Source organism: Hyperoodon ampullatus, assembly GCF_949752795.1.
Source record: "Hyperoodon ampullatus genome assembly, chromosome: 6".
In the NCBI taxonomy this organism is placed as follows: Eukaryota; Metazoa; Chordata; class Mammalia; order Artiodactyla; family Ziphiidae; genus Hyperoodon; species Hyperoodon ampullatus.
In genome coordinates, this window is record NC_136919.1 from 12,721,513 (window position 1) to 12,748,902 (window position 27,390).

General features: G+C 55.5%; 1 protein-coding gene across 3 annotated transcripts; it reads left to right on the forward strand.

The window, feature by feature from the left end:
* Positions 1-4,286: 4,286 nt before the first annotated feature.
* Positions 4,287-26,987, forward strand: LHX6 (LIM homeobox 6; the record flags this gene model as incomplete). 3 transcript variants are annotated; one of them, XM_079706088.1, is made up of 10 exons in its annotated part: positions 4,287-4,370; positions 5,519-5,590; positions 5,982-6,164; positions 6,521-6,642; positions 15,498-15,718; positions 17,808-17,908; positions 18,125-18,220; positions 18,438-18,612; positions 22,616-22,719; positions 26,908-26,928. In XM_079706088.1, the coding sequence occupies 10 exons, from the start codon at positions 4,287-4,289 to the stop codon at positions 26,926-26,928; spliced, it is 1,179 nt and encodes a 392-aa protein (XP_079562214.1). The 3 variants fall into 3 exon arrangements, with proteins under 3 accessions (XP_079562214.1, XP_079562215.1, XP_079562216.1); XM_079706089.1 differs by lacking the exon at positions 22,616-22,719 and having other exon boundaries at positions 26,908-26,987; XM_079706090.1 differs by lacking the exons at positions 4,287-4,370; positions 22,616-22,719 and adding an exon at positions 4,670-4,720 and having other exon boundaries at positions 26,908-26,987.
* Between the last annotated feature and the right edge of the window lie 403 nt (positions 26,988-27,390).

The window sequence follows — 27,390 nt, forward strand, 5'->3', positions numbered from 1 at the left end:
TGCTGGGGGCGCTCCCACAGAACTCACTAGTTACTAATGAAGCCTCTTTTTAAACCCAAATCTTGGACTCTGACTCAGGTGGAGGAGGATTGCAAAACTCACCCCAGGGGATGGGATGACCACATCCTATTTAGTGACCAGGAGAAAGACTGAGGTGAGAACTAGAAGACATTATACATGCAGGGTGCTTAGGACGTTGTACATGTAGGATGCTGATGACATTATATATGTGGGCTACTGATGGCGTTTTACACGTAAGGTGCTTACACTGTGCCAGAAGTAGAGGCAACACTTTTAAAATATTAGTTTTTAATATACGGCTAATTGTCACCACAATCCTGAGAGGTAAGTACTGTTATTCCCTTTTTGCAAGTAAGGAAACTGAGACTCAGAGAAGCTAAGTGACCTGCCCACAGTCTCCCATAGGAAGAACCCCAGGATTCTGATAGAATGTACTGAATTTGCTAATCCTGGTTTTGCCAAGGTCACTCCTATCCGGACTCTCTTTCCTGCTGGAGTCAGGAGTTGCTGGAAGAGATTTCTCTTTCAGATCAATTTCACTTCTGTCCTCTTTGAAGTCAGGCAAGCCCTGGGTTGGAATAATGGTTCTGCAGTTATTCAGGAGAATATTTGATTCTTTGGTTGACTTATGCCCTGCCTTCCTCCATAAAAATTTTCTTTGATGTGGCACCTACTAGAATAACAACTGGAAAAGGCAGCCAGTCCATAGTAACAATGGCTAATATTTACTGGTTGCTTTCTGTGTGCTAGGCATGGTTCTGAGCCCTTCTACATGAATCATTTGCTTAATTTTCATAAGCATAAGAAGTGCACTCTGCTATCATTCCCACTTTACAGATGAGGAAACTGAGACTGGAGAGTGGCTGAATAACTTGTCCAGGGTCCTCCAGGTAGTAAGGGGCAATGTCAAGACTGGCACCATGGCAGTTCGACTCCAGAGTATTTGTGCTTCCCTACTGAGTTTAATGCCTGTTATTCTAGTTTTGATTTTCTGAGTGCCATATCAGAATTCAGGAGCAGAACTGCATAGTAGGTAAGAGTTTGGGTTCTGGAGTCTGAGTGCTAGAGCTTGAAATGAGGCTTCTGTAAGCTTGTTTCCTCAACTATGAAATAAGTATAATAATATAACCTCCATGGAGAGTTATTGCAAGGGGTCAAGAGGATAATGCATGTAAAACAGTGCTTGGCACATAAGTGCTCAATAAACAGTTGTTTTATTATTATTACCATAATAATAACTATGGTGTGAATCCTTCATGTTCCTTCTCATAGGACAACAACAGCTTGTTTGTCCAGCCTCTGAATCTTGGCTGTCATCGCTCTACCTGGAATACTTTCTTCTCTCCCATGAATGCATCCATATTTCATCTGCCCTTTCATTTTAGCTCAAGCCTTCTCCGCACCTCTTGCCTGCAAAGCCAGTCCCATCCTCATGGCCTCTTCTTTCCTGGAGTCCTTCTGCACTCACACATCTGACATATGTGCAGCTTCATATAATGTTCAATGACCTCCCGCTTCCCCCAGCTACCCAGAGGGGAGGAGAACAAGGAGATAAAGTCGCCCGACCATTATTTCCATTTTGAAGATGACAAAGCAAGCTTAGCCCGTAAATGATGAGGCCAGGAGTCATATCCAGGTCTTTTGACAGATAATATGGAAAATGTGTGTGTGTGTGGGGGGCACATGTGTGTCTGTGTGTATGCATAGAGTGGACATGGTCATGTATGTAGCCTAGAAATCAGGAGCATAAAGTCTGATGTCAGATGAATCTGGTTTTGAGTTCTTGGACCTGACAATTATTAGCCATGTGGCACCATTTTGGACGTATCACATGATCTCTCTGAACCTCAGTTTCTTCATCAGTGAAATGGGTACAAGAAGAGACACTACCTCATAGGGTTATTGTGAAAAAAAAATAATAAAATCATGACTGTAAAATGTTAAGCCTGTCCTGGAGTAAAGTACCAAGTAGTGGCTGCTGGGTTTATTATGTTCAAAAAAGATATTTGAGGAGGAGGATGTTGTTCGTCTGTGGTCATGTGGATGTTTGAGGGTGCGTGTGTATGCGTGTGCATATGCACCAGCTTTCACATTGCAATTATGCTCTTAGTAGAAAAGATTAGGGTCCAGGGACTTCCCTGGTGGCACAGTGGTTAAGAATCCACCTGCCGATGCAGGGGACACAGTTTCGATCCCTGGCCTGGGAAGATCCCACATGCCCCGGAGCAGCTAAGCCTGTGTGCCACAACTACTGAGCCTGTGCTCTAGAGCCCGCAAGCCACAACTATTGAGCCCTCATGCCACAACTACCATGCCTCAGGCATGCCTAGAGCCCATGCTCCACAATGAGAGAAGCCACCACAATGAGTAGCCCCCGTTCACCGCAACTAAAGAAAGCTGGTGTGCAGCAATGAAGACCCAACGCAATCAAAAATAAATAAATAAATAAAATAAATTTATATATTAAAAAAAAGATTAGGGTCCAAAGAGAAACTTTTCACTCTGAATGTCTGTATCTGAGAGCAATAAATGGCTGGAAATGCAGCGGGTGGGAAAGGCCATTGGCTGAGGCTGGGGCCATTTTCGTGTACCTTGGTGTCTGTAAAAAAACAGATATTTGTCTCTTTCGAGGATATAGGTGTGAGTCTCTAGTATTACACTGGAGGGAAGATACCCTTGTCTGCCTGTGTCTGTTAGGAAGTGCCTGTGTGTGTGCATGACTGAAGCCGTGACTACTGGGAATCCTGTGTCTGCAGAGGTGTGTAGGCTGTTTCTTTTTGTTTGTTTGTTTGTTTGTTTTGTTTCTGCCTATAAATGGTTACCTTGCCATCTGTAGGGATATGTGTGTATATCTGAGGGTGTCTGAGTCGAGGACACGGGGTTTTCCATGGGTTTGGAGCTCCATGGGAGTCTGTGCTCTCTTAACTATGGATGTGTGTACACATGTAAGAACAGTTGTGTGGGGAGTTTACATTTGTAAATGAGGGCAGTTAGGGAGGTGATGGTATGTGCGACTTGGCGGAGGTGGGGTGTGTAGTGTCTGTAGGGCCAGATCTAAGTGTGCATGTTTGTTTTCAGAAGATGATGTATATTTACATGTCTCCCTAAGCTCAGTTTGTGTGGGAAGGGCATTGAGGCTGTGAGCGTCCACTTGTGCATGTATGTGGTATGTTAGTGTGTGTAAGGCCTTGTCTTTGAGTTTGAGGCTTTTGTGTCTGAGTCTTTGGGGGCTGTGTCTCCTATCTAAATGCCTGGGCCTCCTCGCTTTCCCCACCTCTCTCACTATCAGTAGAGCCCTAGAGAAGGTGAGATGGCATTAGACTGGGTAGCTCAGCAAATTCTGCAAAGAAGGGGGTGTCCCAGGCAATCCCTCCCTGGAGAATTCAGGGGAAGCCCCCCCACCAGCCGAGCCCAATCCCATTTAGGATGGGATGTAGCCCAAGCCCTGAGGAACTGGTGTGCTCTTTAGTTGTTATGGAGCAGAGGCAGCTGCGCAGGTGTGTGAGTGTGAGTATGTGTCTTGTGCTCCTGTAAATGATGCGAACAGGTCATCATTTGCATCAGATGTACACAAACGTAGGAGGCATGGATTGCATCAACGGAGTATAATGTGTGACTTTATATGAAAACCAACTCGGCCCAAGGTGTGACCATGGGTCCCTCTTGTACCAGTAAGTGGGGCTGTGCCTGAGGTCTGTGGGTGCCCCTTGAGGGAGGGGCGGTGGTGAGAGCTGGGTGCGTGTGTGCCTGAGGGTGCCTTTGTATGTCAGCGTGTCTCTGAGTCTCTCCGTCAGCAGCTCTGAGTTTCTGTGTGTCTGTATGTCTGTGTGTGTCTCTGGGTCGCTGCCTCGCTGTGTCTCGCTCTCCCTTGGCGGGGAGGGGATTGGTCACGCATGACTCATCTTGAACCGAGCGGGGCTCCAGCGGCAGGGCAGCCGCCGCCGCAGCTGGAGGGGGAGGAGGACGAGGAGGAGGGAGAGGAGGAGGGAGAGGAGGAGAAGAAGGAGGGGGCGGGGGCCTCTCCAAGTTTGTCGGGACCTTCTTCCGAGACCGCGGCGGAGGCAGCCAGGGAGGCCAGGGCTGCGCACCGGCCGGGGCTCGGGGCGGGGGCGGGGGCTGCGGCTGGGACCGGGCCCGGGGCGGCGGGGCCCGCGCCTCCGCTCTCCTCCAGCTCCTGCTTCAGCCTTTGCTCCCGCTGCGGCCGTGGCCCCCCTTGGCGCGGCTCTCCGCGCTGCGCGTCCGCTGAGCCCGCCGCTCCCCGGCCCATGTACTGGAAGCATGAGAACGCCGCCCCGGCGCTGCCCGAGGGCTGCCGGCTGCCGGCCGAGGGCGGCCCCGCCACCGACCAGGTGAGCGAGCGAGAGAGAGAGTGGGTGAGCTGTCCGGGCCGGGGTCGGACAGGGGCCGAGACCCAGCCGGGCCGGGCCGGGTGGCGGGCGGCCGCAGAGCGGAGGGGTGCTGGGGTGCGCTTGGGAGTGTGTGTATGTGAGTGTGTGAGCATGCAGGAGCGCGAGGGGGGGCGCGGAAAGCGGGAACACATTATGCAAATGTTGAAGGAATTTCTCAAAAAGCGATCTAGCAAAGACACAGGCGAATCAAGAGGAGGCGAGGCGGGTATTGTCCGTCTGAATAGGCGCTGATAGCGCCAATGCGCCGGGGGTTGTGCGGGCGCAAGGCTGAGAATCTCGGCGCGGGGCCGGTCCCGGGCGCTCCGAGGGGCTGGAGGGTGCTTTTTCCTCTTTTTGGACGCCTCCGTTTTCTCTTTTTGGTCCCGTTTCGGCCCCGATCTAGCCCCTATTTTACTCTGGGTTTCCCTCCGACTGGCCCGCGAAAGGCGCCTGGATCCGAGTCGGTATCGCCGCACCAATTTCGCCGCGCGCGCGGGGTGGACGGGCTGATGCTCCCAACGCTCCCGGTTTTATTTTCCTCAAGCGCCCACCCCCCATCTCTTTATTTTCTTTCTTTCTCTCTTTTCTCCTTTTTGCATTTTGTGTCGAGAGGAGGAGAAGGGAGCGAGGAAGGGGGTGGGTGGAGGGAGAAAAAATTCGATTTTTAATTACTACCATTAAAAAATCAAATTTGCAATTCTTTGGGCGGCCTGATGGATCTCACTGATTGACAGTTGGAATTGACACTCTGGCTACCTCTTATCTTGGGCATTCACGACAATTTCTAATTGCAGGTAGTTTGTATGTGTGCGCGTGTTTTTTTTCCCCCTCAGAGGCTTGTATTGCAAGGGAACTAAGCGATTACTTCAAGAGCCACGGGTTAAGTGCAGGGAGAGGGGGAGAGAGAGGGAAAAAATCCAATCCAAATTCAAATTGCTTCATTAGAGAGACACCGCTTTTGTGGGGAAGGGCTTTAAATGCCCACTACAAAGTTAGGACTCATTGTTCCGCGCCGGTTTATATAACAGGCGCGGGGAGGCGCTGGGCTCAGGCTGCGCGGAGCCAGTTCTGCAGCCGCCGCCGCCTGCGTTCCCTCCCCCCTCCCCCAGGTGATGGCCCAGCCAGGGTCCGGCTGCAAAGCGACCACCCGCTGCCTTGAAGGGACCGCGCCGCCCGCCATGGTGAGTTCGTTCGGCCCTGCTTTCGGTCCCCGGTCTCCCGGCGGCCGGGCCCTGGGGAGCTGACCCGGCTTTCCGGCCCCGAACAGCTGCCCGTGCGCTGGGGGACTGCCGGAGGGCGCCGCCCCTCTCTGAGCCTCGGTTTTCTGGCCGGGGAGGTGAGCTTTGACCGCTCCTGGCACCTAGGAAGCGCGTGCTAAAAGTTGGAGCCGTCCTGTCCTCTCCAGTAGGCCCTTCCATTCCTGTCCTGTAGCCCGTGGCTTGTCGTTTCGGGGGCATTTCGTTGTTAGTTGGTTCTCTGAGGCCCCAGATTTGTCTCCGAGGCAGCAGCAACGCTGGGCACCTGGCTTAGCCCTCAGCTCAGAGCGCGGCTCTCCCTCTTTCCCCACTGCAGGCTCAGTCGGACGCTGAGGCCCTGGCAGGCCCTCTGGACAAGGACGAGGGTCGGGCCTCTCCCTGTACGCCCAGCACGCCATCTGTCTGCTCACCGCCCTCTGCCGCCTCCTCCGTGCCGTCTGCCGGCAAGAACATCTGCTCCAGCTGCGGCCTCGAGATCCTGGACCGATATCTGCTCAAGGTGAGACAGGCGCGGAGTGTTGCGTGTGTTGGCGGGGTGTGGGTTGCAACCCAGAAGACTGCAGGGAAACGATGCCGGCGCCAGGTCCACTAAATTCGAAACCTGGCTCATCCCTGCCTGACTGCGTGGCTTCGGGCAAATCGTAGCGTCTCTCTGCGTTCCCGGGTTCCTGTCTGAAAAATGGGCAGAGTTGATTTCTACCTCCCTGAGACTGTGTTACAGAGGAAAAGTGGGGAAGTCCCATGTACCTTCAGAGCTCCGGCGTATCTGTCTGCAAATGGGGCCGGGGAGGCTGGGGCCGGGCGTGAAAAGAGGCCCGCGCTGAGCCGCACCCCCCATCTCCACCCCCTCCCCAGGTCAACAACCTCATCTGGCACGTGCGGTGCCTCGAGTGCTCCGTGTGTCGCACGTCGCTGAGGCAGCAGAACAGCTGCTACATCAAGAACAAGGAAATCTTCTGCAAGATGGACTACTTCAGGTAGGCTGCGGCCGCTGGGCCAGCAACGTCGCCGCAGGCAGGCCACCGGCGCGCGGAGGCCGCCTTTGCGACGCGCTGTCTCTGGCTCCGGAGCCCCCGCGTCCCGAATGCTCTGGCGCGCCGCGAGGGCCCAGCCCACCGGCTCTCAGCGCCACGAACCAGGAGCTCCAGGCCGAGCGCGGGTGCCAGCACAGGTTCGGGCCGGTGATCCGCCTCCGGTTGCTGTGGCCCACTCGGGTTTGGTCGCGTCTCTGGCTCGGTCTCGGATCCTGCCCGAGTCTCAGGCTCAAGTTCCGACTTCCAGCGCGTTGGTCGAGCTCTGATGTCCCCGTCTTGCCCCGATCCGCTCGTATCCCAGCCGACCTGGCTGCATCTCCGGTGCGCTCCGGCTCTGGGTTCCAACCCTACTCCTACTCCAGCCAAGCCGGCGTCTCTCCCGGGCAGGACCCTGAGCTGGGCTCCAGACTCTTGCCCTGGCTCTGGTCTCGGCTTTTACCCCGGCCGGGTTCGAGGCTGGATTCGAGTGTGGTCCGGCCCCAAGCACTAGCCTCGCATCGGTCTCGGATCCGAACCCATATTCAAGCTCATCGATCTAACTCCCGACCTCGGTCTCCGGCTCCGCCTCAACTCAGACCCCGGCATCGCTCGAGTATAGTGTTTCGAGTCTGGGTTCTGCCTGCATCCCAGGCGTCTGTTCCAGTCCCAGCTCCGTCGTCGTTTCGGGCCCCGGCTTCAGCCTCTCTGGGGTCTAGGCTCTGACTCTGGGCCGCCGGGACAGGAAGGGGGAGTCGGGCGCCGTAGCCAGGGCCCCGAGTAGGATCACCCTGGGCTGCGCTCTCTGTGCCGCGGTGCCGCGTCCCGGCCGCTCAGCTCTCAACAGCAGCCCGGCTAGTCCTCCCGCCGCTTCTCCGCCGCTTGCGCCTGGCTTCTCACCGCGCAGCTCGGGCCTGACCCGGTCACGGGGTCGAGGTCACTGCGAGGTCAGAGGAGCAGCGGCTGCCGGCCCGATCCCGGCGGGAAGCGTGAAGCAGGCCTGAAGCCCGGCCAGCGGGCCTACAGAGTCCAAAGAGAGTAGAGTGGGATTGGTTCCTGGGCCGCATGCCTGTTCCCAAGGGCTTTCTCAGGAAGTGGAGAAAGCTACTCCCCTATAACTACCACCCCCCCTCCCCAGTCCACCGACATCCTTCCCATCCTTGCCTCGGGAGAGGTCATGGCTTCAGTCTTCCTGGGAAGACCCCAGCCCCAGAAAGATCCCCTGAGTCAGGGGATGCAGTAGAAGGCAGTGCCGCCCCCTTCCCCGGCATTGAGTCTCTGGGAACTTGGAAAGAGAGGACCTTGAATCTGGGAAGAAGCTAGCAGCATTGGGAGCTGGGGTACTCTAAGGAAACCTTAGGAAGCCTGGTTCGAAAAACGGACTCTTCCTGGTGCATGGCTGTGAGTGGCAGTGCAGCTGGGGTGTGCATGGGGAGGGGCGGCTCTGCCAGGTGGCCTGGGATTCATGGGACTCAAGGATGCTTGTGTGTCTGTCTTGTCCGGATCTGTGCAGTGGCGCTGGGGGAATGTGTCACTGAGCAGGGTGAGGGGTGTGTGGACAGCGTAGGTGTTCCTTTACAACAAGCATTTGTCTTTTAGTTTATGTGTGAGTGTAGAGAGTGTGTGGCTGTGTGAATGTCGGGACTGTGTGTGTGTGTGTGTGTGTGTGTGTGTGTATGTGTTGTGCAAGGTGGTCAGGACAAGTTTACACCTGGACTGGGATCTGGAGGTGAGCAGGTGAGGATTCTGAAATCCCTTCATTCCCCATCCCGCCACACAGCCCCCCTCTGAGGGAGCATTTCTGCTTACGGCCTTAACCCAGGCATTGGGGGCTCAACGGTGTGAGGTGAATGTGGATTTGTGGATGTGGGCTGTGGTGTGTGTGTGTATGTGAGAGCGGGGTTATCATTGTGTGGTGTGTAACCAGAGTGTGATGTCTCCCCTCCACTGTCCCATCTGACACTTAGCTGGCCAGGGCAGGAGAGGGAGGTTAGGGTCCCTGTGTAGCCAGTGCCCTGCTCTAGGCCTGACTCCAGTTGGTAAAAAACAAAAAACAAAAAACAAAAAAACAAGCCAGCTACTCTTTCAGGGCTCCTTGGGTTCATCAGCTATTCAGGGACACGGCTGAGGCCTGGGGAACCCAGCAGGCCTCTTCCCGTAGAGTAAGGCAGGCCTGGCCCCCTCTCCTTGCTCTCCTGGTGGGGACAGACCTGCCACCCTGTGAGCCACATGTCCTTGCTGCATCTCCAACCCCAGCTCATGACCAGGCTGGACCAAGCCCCCTTGGTTGATGTGCTTTCCTAGACCTTCAAGGATTAGTCAAAACTCAGATCCTGATCTCACTGTTTAGCACCTCGCTGGCTGTGGAGTCCCCCTTCCCACTGCGGTGGGGTGGGGAATGGCATGTCCAGCTGTTGTGGAGACACTGAGACCAGGCTCCATCAGGCCAACCCTGGATCACTGTGTGACCTTGGGCAAATCACTGCATCTTTCTGCCCTCAGTGTCCTCCTATCAGGGTTATCTCTCTGAGCTGCCAAGGAGGCCAGTGAAGGGAGGAAGGCTCAGTAGAGGCTCCCTAAAGTGCAGGTGCTATGGATGTCACCACTGTCACCATTGGTGACAGGATTCCAGGCATAATCACCTGATGGCATTTCCTCAGGCAGTCTGGGGAGCAAGGATGGGGATGGGCCATTTCTGGGCTGCAGGTTCTGAACGCTAATCCTTTTCCAGCAGTGACAAGAGCCCCCAAAGCAAAACTAAAACAGATTTTTGGTTAAGAAAATGGAGAGAATAAAAGCTCACATTCCTTGGGATGAGAGAAGTTGTGGCTCTTCTGATCATTTCTCCCCCAGTCAGGTCTCCCTGCAGGCATAACTCATCCCTGGCAGTCCCACCTGTAACAAAAATAATAAAACCCACAGAAAGGGAGAGAAAAAAGCAGGCGGAGTGCCAGGCAGGGACTACTGAGTGCCCGGCGTGGCAGCCCAGGCTCTGGGCGGCTGCTGTGAAGGAGCCCTTCCTGGAGAGAGCAGGAATGGCAGCATGGGAGACAGAGCCCCTCTCTAGAGCTGGGGCTCAGGGAAGGGCTGAGCGCTCAGATCCTCTAGCCCTCTGTTTCCTGAAGCCCAAGGTCGAGAGTCTGATGGGAAGTGGACTGGAGCACTCACCCCAAAGAGAGGCCAAGATCTCTGGACAGGATGCAGGGAGGGAGGAAGTGGCCAAGACCCCCTGGAGGGGGCACTGGTAGCTTCCGAGGTCCTCTGGCTCTGGTCTTATTCCAGGGAAGAGTTTCCTCTCAGTTCTATCCCCTAACTTGCCCCTCCTTGACACTGGCCTGTAGACCCCTCTTCCATCTCCTTTGGCAGAGCTGGCAGCGTTGGGGACTCAGGAAACTAGAAGTTAGGAAGGCACTCCAAACTCATCAGGGCAGGAGGCTGCAGAGCCTGGGTGGGGAGGTGGTCCAGAGGTCCATTGCTGCTCCTGGCTTTGCATTGTTGGAAGGGGTTGGTTTTCCACCGGCTGTGGGTCCTCAGTGAGGTCGCTGGACCTCTCTGCCTCAGTTTCTCCATTTGCCATCCAAAGAGGGACCTCATCAGCCTTTGTGGCTTCAACCAGATTCCCACCTCCCCTAACCCCAAGTCCTAGCAGAAAAAAAAAAAAAAAAAAAACTACCACCAAGAAAATGTGTATTGCTTTTAATTTCTTCACTTTTTTGGTTTAAGACTGTTTTTTCTTTTTATTTTCTTCCAAGAAGTGAAAAAAAAAAGTCCTGGGGGGAAAATAGTGTTCCTTTCTGGGGCATTCATGTCTCCACTGCCCTCAGCAATCAAAACCCCAGACAGCTGCCTCCTGCCCACCAACCTGTGGCTGCTGCCCCCCAAAGGCAGGCATGGACTGATTTGCAGTGCCCTTCCAGCTCCTGGCCTCCTGAAGCGTCTTGCCTATTGTAGAGTGGGGGCGATGATGTCCTGAGAGAGTGGAAAGTTCTGTACCCAGGGTCCCACCAGCGAGAGAGTGGAAGAGGGACCAGACAGGGCCGAGGACGCTGTCAGAAGACTGTACAGAGCTCTTCTCTAAGCCAGGAACTGTGTTAACCCTTTACATCTCATTGTTTTATGTCATTGACTCCTGAGATCCCCACTGTGAGTAGGCTACTGTCATAATCCCTACATTATAGGAGGGGAAACTGAGGCCCTGAGTGGTGAGGTCACACAGCTAATAAGCGGCAGAACCAGGATAAGCCCCGTGGCTGCCTGACTCACCATCCCTGTGTCTAGATACTCAATACTCTTCTCCTATAGCTGAGACATGTCAGCAGCCCCCCTGTGCAAGGTGGGGCCCATGCAATGGCAAAGGCCCCCTCCCCCCACCCCCCGTGGCCCTAGGGCTCCCACAGGGAGCACCTGCTGTGCTGTGTGACTCTCCATGGGTGGGCCCTGGGAGTACTAGGGCTGGAGTGAAGTGACCCCAGAGTCCCAGTGACTGGAGCAACTTTGCCAGGATCGGGTCACCAGGGTCTCTAGCCCTCTTGCCTCCTGACCCTGGGAGTGGGGAGTAACGGGTTAACTGCCTCTCCTTGTGTTTATGCGGGTGGGGTTCAGAGAGTGCCCCGGGCTGGGCCTGGGAGGGGCCCTGCCTATTGCTGTCCCCAGCTTGGCGCGAGACACTTAGGGCAACCTGCAGCCTTCTTTCCCTCCTGCCCCCCGAACCCAAGCTCAGACCGCGGACTCCAGCGGGAGAAGCCCACCCCCTCCCCCGGAGCGAGGGTACCCCGGGAGGCTCAGAGCTGGGAAGCCGCCCCCCACCGCGGCAGAGAGCAGCCCAGCGGCCGCCAGCTGTTGGGGGACAGATGTTGGGGGAGCTGAGAGAGGCGTTCGGGAGGGGCCTTGCGCTGGGACCTCCGAGGAGTGGGCCGTTTTAACCTCTTAGTTGCTGGTTCTGTTGTTTCTGGCTTCTTCTCCGAACGGTTTGCCGGGAAGGGGAGGAGCAGAAGGAATAGGAAGGACTCCACCTCTGATCCCCCCAGTTTGCTTCGGAGACTCGCTCTAAGGCCCTCAAGCGAGCGTCCCGAACGCAAAACAAGGGAAGCCTGGTTTGAGTGTCAGCGCCCTGGCTCACTAGCTTCTTAATTAACATTGGCCTTCCCACTCTGAGCTTCGGTTTCCTCATGCAGAAAAGGGGTAGCTTAGTAATGGGCAGGGGTCGCAGTGAGGTTCCGATGGGCTCTTTCGTTGAGGCTCATTCACCCAACTTCCGAGCTCTTACTCGGTATCGAGGAGAGGTAGGCCGGGAGAGCGAGCCTGACTTGGTCAATGGCGCACAGCTCGCTCCGCAGAGCCACTAGCACCCAGGTGTCTCCGTTCCCTGCTCCGGGGAGAGAGGGCAAGGCGGTGCGCGTGGCCCACTCCGCTCCTTTCGGCAGTTGCCAGGATGCGCAGCCTCCGTCCAACATCTCTCCATCCTCAAAGCGCCTCTGTGCTTTGAGCCTTTGCCCCGTGGCGCGCGCGGGGACCCAGGGAGGGGCGCGCACAAGGCTGGGGGTGGCGGGCGATGGCCGCGCCCCCTAATCGCTTTGGCGCTCCCTTCGCAGCTCCCGAGCACCCCTTTCTTGAAGTTTCGTTGTCTCCGCCGCCGATTTCGCTGCTTCCGGAATCCGGCGGCTCGGGCCTCGCAGCCCGCCTGGGAAGGAGTCTGTCGGTTTGTCAGAGCCTGGATCTGTAAGCCTCCTCGTGCCCCTTGTTTGTGCCACTGACCCCTTCCCCGGGTGGGGGACACGCTTCAGGAGCGGCCCGAAAACTGCAAAACGACCCCCCAACCCCATCCAAGGATCCAGCGGGAGGATGATTTCGTTGACTGGGCGGAGACACGGCGAGCGCAGGGAGCTCCGAGAGCTGGGGACAGCTCCTGGCATTTAGGGTGACACACGGAGGGTGACAAAGTTGCTGACGGGTCGCTAGCGGCTCCCGCCTCAGAGCAAGGGGATGAGGGCACTGTGAGCCGCCAACGTAGGCGCAGAACGCGCCCGGGCGTCGGGGCTCGTGGAGCGGGAAGATCGGGGATGCGCGGGGAGAGTCTTGGATGCGTCTCGGCCGAGAACGAGGAATCCCGCAGAGCCAAGCGCCAGGATCCGAGGTGTTACACTCTGGCTCAGCGCACTGATCCCGGAACACGACAGGCTGGAGACGCAACGGCTCCTGCCTGCCTCTGAGGGCCCGGACCTTCGCCTCCCGGCTCTTTCAGCTCCCTGGCAACGCACTCCCAGCTTACCGGAGCCTGAGGGTTCCTATGCCTTGCGCGCGGCACTTTCCAGGTCCCAAGGCCCGGAGTGGGGATGCGACTCGGTCAGACCAGGCCCCTTTCCTGTTCATACACCGGGATTCAACTCTACGCATCTCCCGTCCGGGCTGCTTTCGCAGGTTCTAGGGGTTTTTTTGCACTTCGGAGGGGATCTCAACCCCTGCCCCACACTCCGTGTGGTCTTGGCGAAGTCACTTGTCCACTCCGAACCTCCGATTCCACGTGTGCAAATTGGGTGCCAGAGTCCCCATTTCACGCGGTTGCGGCGAGGGGGATGCAAAGGAGTTGCGCCCCGGGACCCTGGAGCGCAGCGAGGGTTCTGCACCCGGCTGGCCCTTCTTCCTCCCTTCAGAGGCCCGGAAGTTCTCCCAATCCTGAGCCGGACCTCGGAATTTGGGGTCGGCCCCTCGGCGGGAGGAGGCTCGGGTGGGCAAAGCGGTTTCCTCTCCTTTTTACTGAGAGATTGGGAACGGAGACCGCGGGCTGTGCTGGGGAAGCCGAATTTCCAGGGTCTGGAACCACTTCTGTTTGGGGGGCAATTGACCGAACCCGCAAAGGTGCGCAGCGCTGCCTGAGCGAACCGCGCCGCCCGCCGACAGGGTCCCCTAGGGCTCCTTGTCCGACAGAGCGGCATGGCACTGGGGGTACGTACGTCTAGAGCCGGGGCTGGCAGAGGCCTCCGCTCTGCTGCACTTAGTTCGACCCGAGACCGTTTATTCAACCGGCAGTTGCTTGCATTTGCCAAGGCAGGCGAGGCTGTAACCGGGGCGCATTTGCTGGGCTGGTTCCTCCACGCACTCGAAGGCATTTCCGAGTGCTCTTTTGGGTGGAAATGTGCCTCTGGGGACACAGAGGCAAATCTTCTAGATCCTTTCCCAGGAATGCCAGGGGTGGAAGGGAGAGCCAAGAAACCTGACATTTACAGACCGGTGTGATCACTGCTGAGAAGGTGGTGCTGGGAGCCGTGGGACTGGGGGTGTGGGAGGAGGGTGGGAAGAGGGAACAGCCTGTGCGAAGGCCTGGGGTGGGAAAGTGCTTCAGAGGGGGCCATAAGACCTGGAACCAACCTTCCATTGTAGCTGACTGGGGCTCATGCTTGAGTGTAGGGTGAGGGATCTTGAAGGTTAGGGAGGAGAGGAGCCAGAGAGGATGTGGTCTGTTGAGCTTTGTAAACTCCCAAGGATCTTGGACCAGATCCTGAGGGTAGAGTGGAGCCACCAGAGGATTTTAAGCAGGGCAGCGGACAGGGTAAATTGTGCATACTGGAAACGTCCCTGTAGCCAGTATGTGGAGGATGGGTGTGGAGACTGGCAGTGAGGGGCTCATGGTGGGAGCCTGGTTTAGGAGGGCAGTGGTGGCAGTGGCGAGGAGGAGATGGGTCCCAGAGATACTTAGGAAAGGGAACCAACAGCGCCTGATGATTGGTTGGATGGGGGATTGAGGAGAGGGAGGAGCGTATGATTTAGGTTTCTAAGCTTGAGAGGCTGGATGGGTGAAAGCACCATTCCCTGAAACAGTGTGCACCAGGGGAAACTGAGGCTCAGAGGGTCCGGACAGGGTCACAGAGTGAGTCATTCACTTCAAGAACAAATTTTCCCTGGTGCTCTGGGGACAGGCCTTGGGCTGACTTCTGGGACAGGGCAAATCAGACTGCTGCTTCCTGGAGGGGCTCCCAGTCTGGTGGTGGAGGTAGCCACACCCAAATAGCCACAGCACAAAGCGGGAGGGAGACGGGGAAGAAGCAGAATCGAGGAAGGCTTAAGGGAGAGTGGGGCATTTGATCTGGGCTTTTTTGTCTTGTTAGAATGACACAGGACTCCAGAGTCTGGGACTAGCTGGTTACTTAATAGACTACAAAGCAGTAAACAAATAGCCGTACCTGCTGTTGTCACCTAGTTCAGCTCAGGGCAAGGAAAATGAGAACTCAGAGAGGTTAAACAATGTGCCCAGGGTCACAAAGCTAGTAAGGGCATATCTGCCTATGCTTCCAAGAAACTCTGAGCTTCTCTACAGCTGGGTTACAGTTTATTCATCTCTGGAGTCATACTGGCTAGGAGTTCTATCCTTGCAAGCTGTGTGACCTTGTGCAAGTTACTTTACCTCTCTGGTCCCCATTGTCCTCATCTGCAAAATGAAGATTACTTGGCACGATCAGCATAAAACACTTAGAATCTTGCTGGGCAAGTGGTTTAGTGCTCATAAATCTGCCTATATTATTACTACTATTAAATTTTCCCTAACACTTATATTTTAATGAGCAGTTTAATACTATATACAAATGTTAAGTGATCATTGAAGAAAATTTGGAAAACTCAGAAAAGCACCAGGAAGAAAATAAAAACCACCTACCAGCTTGCCTTCTAGGTGGGACTTGGCTGCAGGGGGTGGTGAATCCAGGCAAAGGGAAATGCATGCGTGAAGGCCCTCGGGAACCTGGGCACGGCCGGGCCACTAGGATTTGGATGGCCTGTCTGAGCCTCGCCCCCCCTCCCCTTCGCCCCCCCTCCCACCCCGTGTCCTTCAGCCGATTTGGGACCAAGTGCGCAAGGTGCGGCAGACAGATCTACGCCAGCGACTGGGTCCGGCGGGCACGCGGCAATGCCTACCACCTGGCCTGCTTCGCTTGCTTCTCGTGCAAGCGCCAGCTGTCCACGGGCGAGGAGTTTGGCCTGGTCGAGGAGAAGGTGCTCTGCCGCATCCACTACGACACCATGATTGAGAATCTCAAGAGGGCCGCCGAGAACGGTACCCAACCCGCCCCGCCCAGAAACTGGCCGCCCCTCGGCTCCCCAGCCCTCTCTGACCCGCCCCCCCCAGCACCCCAGGGACTGCCCACACGCCTCTAGAGCCAGTTGCCCCCTTTATCACCTGGAGGCAGCATGGGGTGGGGGGCGCTGCACACGGATCTGGCCGCTTCTGGCTCCACCATTTGCTTGAAAGTTGGAAGTCACTGCCGGTCCTTGCAAATTATGTTTCCTAATCTGTAAAATGGGGCTGATGGTAGGACACCTCAAAGATAGATGAGCCGATGTGCTGTAAAGCCGAGAGGCACTCAGTGATCCCTAGAGATGATTCTCATAATGGGGCAGCCTACTCCACCTTTGGACAGCTCTGGTTGGCCTGGAGGCTCATCCCCTCCAGTTTCCTGGAACCAGGCTTGGGCCCGTCTGCGAGAGATGAAGTGACCCTCTTCTCCCAACTCCCACCGCAGCAGCTACAGGCCAGAGATTTGGGGGTGGGGTTTCATCCTGGCCTGTAAGGAGAGAGGCCTTTGAGTCTGGAGACCCAAGCTTTAGTTTTGCTTCTGGCATGTTGCGCTGACATACAAAGTTTCCTTTTCTCTCTGGGCCTCAGTCTCCCTAGTTTCAAGATGGATATTGGACTAGAAAGATCCCTAAATCTCTTCTGGCTCTGATACTGTGATTTCCCAAGACACTTAGGCTCAGGGACAGGGTCCAGGTCTTCCTGGGATCATGGGGGCTGAGTCATAAAGTGTCTGCCCCATCCCCAGTGCCTCTGAGGAGGAACTAGTCAGACGTCCCCAGAGTGTTCTTGGCCATGGCCACAGCAGAGCCATCACTTTCTCCAGCCAGGATCAGGGCTGAGTGGGTCTAGGTGGGGAGCAAGTGAAGCTGGGGTGCTCTGAAGTTACCTGCAAGTAACTGGGCAAGTCAGTTGTGGAGCTGGGATGGAAGTCCAGGAGTTAGAGGTTCCCCCACACCATGGCTCAGGAGTGACTCCAGGCTCCTTCCATACCTGGACCAACCAGGACTACTCCTAGTCACAACCTTGCCAATTACACTCCAGCTCTCACAGTCAGGCCTGACTCCAGACTCCTACCACGCAGGGAACCTGAAGGCTTATGGTCTCAGAACTCCTTTACTGACCAGCCCTCAGTTTTGGCTACTGGTTTACTTTTTAATCTTAAACACACACATGCCCATTATAGAAAATTAAGAAAAGATGGTTAAGCAAAAAGAAGAAAAATAAAGACCACTCTGAACGCCACCACCCCTCATATTTTAGTGTCTATCTTCCCAGATTTCGTTCTATGTATGTACGTTGGAGCGTTTGTTTAGTGTTTTTCCTAATTAAAAAAATTATGAACAGTGGTGGAATTCCTGGAGATTTTTATTTTCTTCTTTGTGCTTATCTGAATTTTCTGAGGTTTTGGCAAGGAGCATGTTATTACCTTTGCATTCCAAAAAAGGAGGTACTAAAAACTAAAATGGGAATACATTTAGTGTGATTATAAAAGTAATGTAAATGGAAAGAGAATAACTAACATATACTCCAGTTAACAAAGTTAAACCTTAGAGAAACAAGGTGATGAGACACGTGATTGCTGAAAAAACTTCAAAAGTTGCAGAAACATTGAAAGTAGAGTCTTCATAATTGCACTCCCTCCTGCTAACACTTTGGTGTATATCCTTGCAACCTTTTTTGGTTTCCCCAGTTTATCAAGGAGGGAGCCCAGTTTGGGGCGCTAGAGTCAGCCAGCTGTCAGAATACCAGTCGAAAGGTCCAGAGCTGGGATTTTCTTCCCTCTGAACCTCAGTTTCCTCCGCTGTAACACGAGGATAATGTCGCTCGTGCTCAGGGCTGTGAGACATAAAGGGCACACCGAAAGAGAAGCGTCTGGTACTGAGCAGACGCTCAGAAGTGGAAGCCCCTTCCCCAAAGACTTGAGCTCAGGGACTAGGACCCTGGGATCCCCCCTCCCAGCCAACTCCGCTCCCGACACTTCCAGGGACCAGCTCCCCCCACCCCGTCCTTTCCAGGCTGCCACTAGAAGAGATGGGGACGCGTGGTCAGCCACTTCTGTCGCCCTCAGGGAACGGCCTCACGCTGGAGGGGGCAGTGCCCTCGGAACAGGACAGTCAGCCCAAGCCGGCCAAGCGCGCGCGGACGTCCTTCACCGCCGAGCAGTTGCAGGTACCTTGGCGGGCCGCGAGTGGCCGGGTGTGGGCCGGGCCTCGGAGTGGGCGGGGCTGAACGGGCCTCCTGACTCCGCCCCTCTGCCCGACCCGCGGGTGGCGGGGAGGGGCTGTAGCTGTCTGGGGCGTGGCCTCCGGGCCGGAGCCTCTGATTGGGCCGGGGCCTTGGCGACCTCGGCGGGCTCGTGCCTCACCGCCCCGCGGCGCCTGGCAGGTTATGCAGGCGCAGTTCGCGCAGGACAACAACCCCGACGCGCAGACGCTGCAGAAGCTTGCGGACATGACGGGCCTCAGCCGAAGGGTCATCCAGGTGGGGCCGGGGGTGGGCGGGGCCTTCGGGTCTGGGGCGGGGCCTAGGGACCTTGGGGGTGGGCCCTCGAGCGCGTAGCTGGGCTGCGGAGCCGCGGGTTCGGGGCGCACGTGGCCGCCCTCCCTCAGTTGGCGACGAGGCAGTCCCGCCTGGGGTCCCCCGGCGGCGCGTCCGGCTCTTTTCCGCGAGGCTGAGGCTGCTGAGGCTGTCGTTCCAGGTGTGGTTTCAAAACTGCCGGGCGCGTCATAAAAAGCACACACCACAGCATCCCGTGCCGCCCTCCGGGGCGCCGCCGTCCCGCCTCCCCTCCGCCCTGTCCGACGACATCCACTACTCCCCGTTCAGCAGCCCCGAGCGGGCTCGCATGGTCACCCTGCACGGCTACATTGAGAGTAAGTGACCGCCACAGCCCGGTCGCCCGGCCTGTGGGAGAGGGGGGTGTAGATGAGCGCTCGTGGGCGGCGGAGGCGTGGGGAGGCCTTGATGAGCCTCGTGCGTGCAGACGAGGGTTCCGCAGTCCCTCGGACCTAGTGGTTGTGGAGAGGAGTTAAGTGCCCCGGCTCTGCCTTAGAGGGGCTCGACCTTTAGTAGAGGCAAGCCATTAAGCCGTTCAAAAAATATTGATACTTTCCAAACGTCCACTCCGTGCCAGGCCCCGGAGACTAGGGAGAGAACAAGATGGCTAAAGTCCTGTCCTGGGGAGCCTGGGTTCTGGAGGGAGAGACATGGAACAATACGAGATAGATGAGCGTGTGGTGTTAATTGTGGTAATTCCTGTAGTCAAGATGCTGGATGGGAGTGTCTGGAGATGTTGCCTGTCAGTGGGCTGAGACCAGAAGGATAGGTAGGAATTAGTGAGCCACAAGGAGTGGGGAGATAGGGGTGCAGGCAGCAGAGGAACCGAATATAGGCAGAAAGCGTGGCATGGGTGCGTTTGGGGTTGCAGAAGAAAGCCAGGGTGGCAGGAGTACCCAAGGTTGTGAGGCCGTGGGCAAATCACCTGACCTCTTTGAACCTCAGTTTCCTCATCTGTAAACTGGGACATTAATAATGCCTACTTCACAGGGTTATGAGGATCCACTCATGTGTTCAGTAAATATTTCTTGAGTGCCTTCTGTGCCTTCTGGGATACAACTGAAAACACAACAGACCAAAGCCTGTGTGCTCCCAAGGCTCACGCTGCAGGATGGGAGGGGGGGAGAGAGAATAAAGGATGGAGAGCAGGCATGTCAGTGGGGACTGAGCACTGTGGTGGAGCGGGGGTGGCAGATTGTGGTGGAGTGACCTTCGAGCAGGAACCTGGGGGAAAGAGAGAGAGTAGCCTTGTGCATTTCTGGGGGATGGACATTCAGTGAACCTGCTGTTGAGCAGGTGCTTATCACAGATTTTCTTTCCCTTCGAGGTTGTTTGTATTGATTGTTTCCTCAAAGCTGGGCATGACCAGAAATATAGCAGTGATGACAACATACCCACAAACTCAAACCCTCCCTCTCTGGCTCCAAGGGAAAGAGAAGGGAGGTCAGGGAGAGCACAGCTGTGTCCTGAGTCCCTGCCATGTGCCAGGCACTGTCCTGCCACATGTTTGTAAACATCACCATCCCATTGTACAGATGAGGAAACCAAGGGCCAACAGTAAGTTAGTGGGAGCCAGGTTCCTTAATGATCGAATGTGGGCTTTAGCATCAGACTGTGGGGCTTCGGATCCCGTCCCTGTCACTTACTAGCTGTGTGACATTGGGTAAGCTTCTTAGCATCCCTGAATTCCAGTTTCCTCATCTGTAAAAAATGAGGACAGTAAGAATCCAAGCTCTTTTAAAAAACGGAAAGAATACCTATCTCAAAGCAGTGTTGCGAGCATCATATGAGATCATTGACTTAACATCCTCAGCATTTAGTAAGTGCTGGATGAGTACTAGCTGCCCTTGTGGTGATGGCAGTGGCTCTGGTTGGTGGAGCTGAGAGTGTAGAGTCCTTCTCACCGCGCCAGGCTGTCAGTTGGAAACCATGTCTCTTTGTTCTGTTCCATTTCTGAACCATCTGCTTAGTAGGAGGGACTTCCCCCCCGCTTTCTTTTTGAAACAATGACATGTTCAGGCTGCAGAGAGCCCACTGACGATCTAGTTCATCTGTTAAAGGAGCCAAGGACCAGGGGCTCTCTAGGTACCAGGAGTCTGGGCCACCTGCCGGCAGTTGCTGTGGAGTTGGTAATGGATCTAGGTGGCCCCGTGGGGAGTGGGGCCATGGCCTCCAGAGCTGTGCCAGGACTCTGCCCACACAGTTTGTTGGCCAAGTCTAGAACTGTCTTGGACACCTAGAGAAGGGGCTGAGGTGCCCTTTCCTCTTCCCCTTAAGGCGAACCCAGCTCAGGGCAGGAGGTATCAAGGGTGTTTGGACCTGCTGCCTCTTGCTGCATGACTGAAGGTCACCCTAGCAGTCTTCTTCGCCATTCACTAAATTCACAGGTTCCTGAGTTTCCTGGAGACTTCAAACTTGGTTTTTTTTTTTTTTTTTTTTTTGCGGTACGCGGGCCTCTCACTGTTGCGGCCTCTCCCGTTGCGGAGCACGGGCTCCGGACGCGCAGGCTCAGCGGCCATGGCTCATGGGCCCAGCCGCTCCGTGGCATGTGGGATCCTCCCGGACCGGGGCACGAACCCGTGTCCCCTGCATCGGCAGGCGGACTCTCAACCACTGTGCCACCAGGGAAGCCCCCAAACTTGGAATATGATAAAAAGCTTTGGAATCAGATTCTAGAAATATGCACACACACACAGTTTCCCATGTAATCTCAGGCTGTTCGTGGACCCCTAAAACCCCCCAGGTTAAGAACCCCCCATCTTATACAACCACCTTATTCTACAGATGAGGGAACTGGGGCTCAGAAAGGAACAGTGACTTGTCCTAAGTTACATATCAATTGTAAGTCTCTGTACAGAGCTCTTTCCCCTCTGACCAAAGAGGATGAAGTGCAGAGAAGAGCAAGGCCATAGACTTCTCCACTGTAGTGGTAAAGAGGCTGAAGCATGAGAGATTTGGGTCAGGCATAAGGATGGAATCCCCCCACCCCCGCCACCGCCATTTTAGATGTTGTACAGAGACCCACCCGTTCAACAAATTAGATGCCATGCCTCATTCTAGATCCTGGAAATCCACAAAGATCTAGAATCTAGAAAACAGACAAAAATTCCTGCCCTCATTGGAGCTTGCATAATAGCTGGCAAAGACAGATGATATCAAATAAAAAATAAAAATATACAGTAAATCAGATGATGGTAAGTGCTAAAGAAGAAAAATAAAGCTGAGAAGGAGGACAGGGAGGGTAGGGTTGGTGTTGGGTTGCAATTGTAAATAGATGGTCAGGGAGAGCATCATAAAGAAGGTGACATGAGTGCAGAGTCCTCTAAGGTATGGGGGTAAAGCCTTGGTGATTCTTGGGAGATAAGAAGGTACAGTGCACCAAGGGAGGATTCTAATGGATGGGATACAGCCTTGCGTGTAGGAGGTGTTCTGTACATATTCGTTTCTTTTTCTTTTTTTACTTTTTTAATTTCGATGTTGATTTACAATGTTGTGTTAATTTCTGCTGTACAGCAAAGTGATTCAGTTATATATATATGTGTATATATATATACACACATATATATGTGTATATGTATATATATATACAGACACACATTCTTTTTTTATATTGTTTTCCATTATGATTTGTTAGAGAATGTTGAATATAGTTCCCTGTGCTATACAGTAGGACCTTGCTGTTTATCCATTCTATATATAATAGTTAGCATCTGCTAACCCCAAATTCCCACTCCACCTCTCTCCCACCCAGCTCCCCTTGGCAACCACAAGTCCGTTCTCAATGTCTGTGAATGTGTTTCTGTTGCACAAAAGTTCATTTGTGTCATATTTTAGATTCCACATATAAGTGATATCATATGGTATTTGTCTTTCTCTTTCTGACTTTTTACTTAGTATGATAATCTCTAGGCCCATCCATGTTGCTGCAAATGGCGTCATTTCATTCTTTTTTATGGCTGAGTAGTATTCCATTATATATATGTACCAAATCTTCTTTACCCAATCATCTGTCGATGGACATTGAGGTTGTTTCCATGTCTTGGCTATTGTGAATAGTGCTGCTGTGAATATAGGGGTGCCTGTATGTACTCATTTATGAGTGTTTATCAGTGAGCTAGACAGTTATCGTGTAGCACTTTATAGCTCATAAAGACTTTCATGTAGACAATTGGTACCCTATTGAAATTTTGCCCAGGGCCACCCAGCTGGTAAGTGGTAGAGGTGAAACTGGCCCCAGGGCTCCAGCCTACCGAGCCTGGGGCTGGTGGGATCCTGCATGGAGGCTGGGGGATGGACTCCAAGGCATCCTCTCGTCCACAGGTCAGGTACAGTGTGGGCAGGTGCACTGCCGGCTGCCTTACACCGCGCCCCCCGTCCACCTCAAAGCCGATATGGATGGGCCACTCTCCAACCGGGGTGAGAAGGTAAACGGAGCCGGGTTGGGTCGGGTGGGTCACAGCCACCTTGCCAGGAATGGCTTCCTGGCAGGATTCTCATCGCTGAGCAGGCACCATGCCACTTTGTGGCAGACCCTCTGCCCAGACACTCAGGCCCCCACTGTGCCCCCGAGGTAGTAGTCCCTCAGGCAGGCGCCAGTGTGTTCAGTGCGCATGGCCAGCCTCCTCGCAGCGCGCCCGCCCATGGCTGGCCTTCTCTTTTTCAGATTTGTGGATTTAGTTACTTTGCTCAAACTTGGCGGTCCCTAGGAGGGCTTATATCACACACCACCCCGCCTCCCATGATCTCACGGGTTTCTCCTACTTCCTCCTTTGTGTTCCTGTCTGTTGGGAGTGAATATCCTGAGCTGGTGGGGCCCGGGGACAGCAGGCCAGCCAGTGACCGTGGTCAACTGGTAAGGCCTCCTTTGTGGAACCCGATCTCTGGTTGTCTCAAGCATCAGGACTGGACACCCAGAAGGGTGCTTGGACATCGGACATCGCCCAGTCCAATGGCTTGAAAGCTTTGTTTTAAGCCCGGGAACCCGTTTGTTTACTCTTTTCCATAACACAAGATGCAGATGAAAGGGGGTGGAGCTGCTCTGGGTGAAACTGCGAGTGAGCAGGGCCCTCACCTCCGGCTCAGCTCCCAGACACTTCCCAGTGAGCCTTGAAAGCCACCGCTCTCAGACACCCTCTCATTTTAGAGACGAGGAAATTGAGGCCCAGGTGGCTCAAGGTCACAGAGCCTGAATGAGAACTTGTGCCTTGATTCGTTCACTTATTCAGCCGACATTCACCATGTACTGACTGTGCCCGCGAGCCCCGAGTCAGTTGCCAGGAGCACAGAGATGAGGAAGGCATAGTCCCTGTCCTCGAGGAGGCCAACAGTTACAACAAAGGGTGATCAAACTGCGACGCAGAGGCCAAGGGAGCTGGGGGGTGGGGCGCAGCTCGGGAGAGACACAGGAAGGCTTCCTGGACGCAGGCACGTCTGAACCTCAGTGTTCAACCGGGAAGGCATGAGCCGCCACGGCTCTCAGGCAACCCAGAGCAATCCAGTGCTGCTGGCACACAGGCTTGGGAGGAAAAAGAGTGAGAGGCGGGGGCCTCGGGCTGCCAGGTGAAGGCGCATGGACCATGGTCGGCCCTGGAGGCCTCTTTTAGAAGCATCACTATAGTGGTCCTCGGAGAGACAGGGAGCCCCGGGAGTCATTGGGTGTGCTGGGCCAGGGAGACAGGGCCAGCCAGGCCTTTGAGCTGAGTGCAGTCTTCATGTGCCTCAGCATCATTTAGGCAGCTTGTAGGGATGCAGATTCCCCACCTTCGCCCCTAGAGAGCTGGTGGGGAGTTCTGGGATGGGACCCCGGGATCTGCGGGTGTGATACCCAGCCCCAGTGATTTTGGCAGGCAGACAGGCGTGGGACGACTACTCCAGGACAGCCCCTCTTACTCTGCCTCCTAATTAAACACCTACTGTGTGCTAGGCTCTGTGCTGGGCTCTGTGCTGGGTACCGTGGGGCAAGTAGATGGTGCGGAGGTACGGACAGCCCAGTAGGACCAGTAGGTTTATAAGTAAATGGTAGTACATATTCAGCCCCAAATCCCGCAGACCCCAGTGGCGGGTGAGCACGCCCCAGGAACGTCCCCTCCGAGACAGTCATACAGGAAGGGCTGCTTTTGGTTGAAGCACTTTACACGTGTTGTCTGATGCCACCCAATCACCCTGTGGATATGAGGATGGCGTCATCATGGTAAAGATGAGGAAACAGAGGCTCAGAGAGGTGACACGACTTGTCCGGGGATGCAGCAAGTCTGTCAGACTCTGAAGTCCGCCTGGTTCAGTAGTGACCTCCTTCTGTGCCGCACTTTACAGTTTACACAGTGCTCTCTCTGACCTCGCCCTTCACTGTCTCCCTGGGAGGATGACTGTGGTTGACGCCGTTTCATAACTGCAGAAACGGGGTCTCAGCCAGAGCAGCAGCTTGCCCAGGGTCACACAGTGAGCGTAGGTACAGCTGGCCTCCATCCTAGGACTGCCTGCCTCGGAGCTGCCCCCGTCCTGTGGGAGAGAGTTCGTCCTGTCAGACCTGGCCCCGGGACTGCAGAGGCGAGCTGGCGTGGCCCCTGTCCTCAGGGAGTGGGTGGGTGGCTTAGAGCAGGAGGCACGCAGCCACATCCCAGCTGGACAGGGCAGTTGCGGTGAGGGATGCACATGGCCTTCGAGGATTCAGAAGAGGGGATGGCCAGCTCTCGGGAAGAAGCAGGGGACACGAGGAGCCCATGCCGAGGCAAGGAGGCTTGCAGGGACCTGGATTTGAGGGATGGTGGGGGGTTTAGTGCGGCTGAGGCCTTGGGTGGGGTGGGAGCTGACAGGGGGTCATATAATGAAGGCCCTGCACCTTCAAGCAAGGGGCCTGGGCACTATCTGGAGGGGAGAGGGGAGCCTTGCAACGGATTAGGGCCGGGCTCAGCTCTTGGAGGCGAGCCCTCGGCTCCTGGTTTCTCAGCTAAGCCTGTGGTTATGTCTGGTTCAGCCTGAAGGATGAGCCGGTCTGGGGTCTGGCAGCTTTGGCCGTGGAAGGTTTCTGGCCCCTGGGTTTGGCTGCTGAGCCAGAGTTTTTCTCTTGCTGGGCCATATCCCCAACTTCGTGTCCAGCGGCTCTGCAGAAAAATGTCTCCGCCTCCTCCATGACCTTCCGCCCTCTCACTGCCAGACCTTCCTGCCAGCGGCCAGGGACCTTTTCTGTCCACATCTTGCCAGCCTGGCGGGCTGTGTGTATGGCCAGTCAGTGCAGAACTGCATGGGCTTTCTCCCAAGTCCCTCCGGGCCTGAGCCAGCCTAGCGAGGAGGAGACTCAGGGCCCCCCGGGGCCACCCCTTGAACCCACTCATCAAGACCAGCACTGGCCTGGCCGGGAGAACAGTGCTCTGAGCATCTGGGGTAGCACCCTCCGCCTCCACCACATCATCATTTGGCCGCACCTGCCTGTGAGCTTCCAGAACCACATTTTTTTTTTTTTTTTTTTTTTTTTGCGGTACGCAGGCCTCTCACTGTTGTGGCCTCTCCCGTTGTGGAGCACAGGCTCCGGACGCACAGGCTCAGCGGCCATGGCTCACGGGCCCAGCCGCTCCGCGGCATGTGGGATCCTCCCGGACCGGGGCACGAACCCAAGTCCCCTGCATCGGCAGGCGGACTCTCAACCACGGCGCCACCAGGGAAGCCCCCAGGACCACATTTATTCCCGGTCATGGGCCCAGATCCCCCAGTTCAGAGCTTGGAAGGCTCTTAGAAATCAGGGCCCGGCCGTCATCGATCAGATGGAGAGACTGAGGCTTATGGAGGGGAAGGGTCTTTCAGAGTCATCCCTCTTGAGAGAGCTTCTGTTCAGAAGAGTCCAAAGTCAGGCAGGCATCCCAGAGACCAGCGGAGAGCACGGCCCAAGGTGGGGTGAGTGGGCGAGGCCGTGTGACGTGGGCTCCGGAGTCAGGCAGACCGGACCCCAGCTCAGCCACCTTTTCTCTTTGAGACCTGGGAACACACCCACTGTGTGTCAGGCACCTGGCGTGTCTGAGCCACCTGCCTGTCGAGGTGCTTGGCTGCACGAAGGGCTTGGCCTGTTCCCTGGTGCTTGGTGGGCACCGCTGGTAACTGTCAGGGTGGCCTGGAGAGGAAGAGGCAGTGGGTCTAATGAAGAGAGCTTGTTCTAGAGCCTAGGCCTGGGTTGCAGTGCTGGGTCCACCTCTTCCTGGCTGTGTGATCGCAGGCTCACTGATTTTCACCTCCCCGGCCTCAGCGGCCTCCCCTGCAAAGAGGAGATGATGGTGGGACACCCTCGGGCTGAGATGAGGCTTCTGTGAAATCATGCAAGTGTGCACTGTACCCAGTGCCGGGTACAGTGCCCAGGAGACACTTGCTGCTGCTCTTGGATTTCACCAGATCCTCCCCATTCTGAGAGAGAGGTGTTGTCATCCCCAGTTTACAGATGAGGAAACAGGCTCAGAGAGGGGGAGTGAGTTGCCCAGGGCCCCTCAGCAAGTAAGTGTCTGTGCCAGAATTTGAACCTAGATGTGGGCCCTGGGCCCCCCTCCTTCTCCATGCCTTCGAGGACTTCTGGGGCGCTACCAGGCGGGGCAGGCCCTGGCTCAGTCCCCTCCCACACCCTCCTCTTGCAGGTCATCCTTTTTCAGTACTAATGCTGCCGGCACTTCCGCAACTGAGCATGGGCGCCCGGCAGCTGCCCCTCAGCCGCTGAAATCCAGAGTCCGAGCCGCTGCCAGGGATCCACCCGCTCTGCCTCCACCCCTCATCCGCCATCCTGCCCACCACCAGCTGGGCCCCTGGGCCTGGGCTTCCCCTCTCCTGCCGAGAACCAGAACCCGCCAGGAGCACCACGGAGCCCTCCTCCCCGAAGGCAGAGCTCCCTGAAATTTGGAGCCAGGGTGAAAACAACAGCCTGTGTTTCCCATTTAGACAGGAGTCGTCTTCAACTTAAGCTGATTACAATAGCAAAAGGCCGAATTGAATCGCACGACGCCAACAGCCTTCCAATTTACAGGTTTTCTTTCCTTCCATATTGGCCTTTATTTACTACTTCCTTGGAACCACCTCTGAATTCTGAATAGCCGACAACCCCCAATGTTATCCACTCTGTTGCT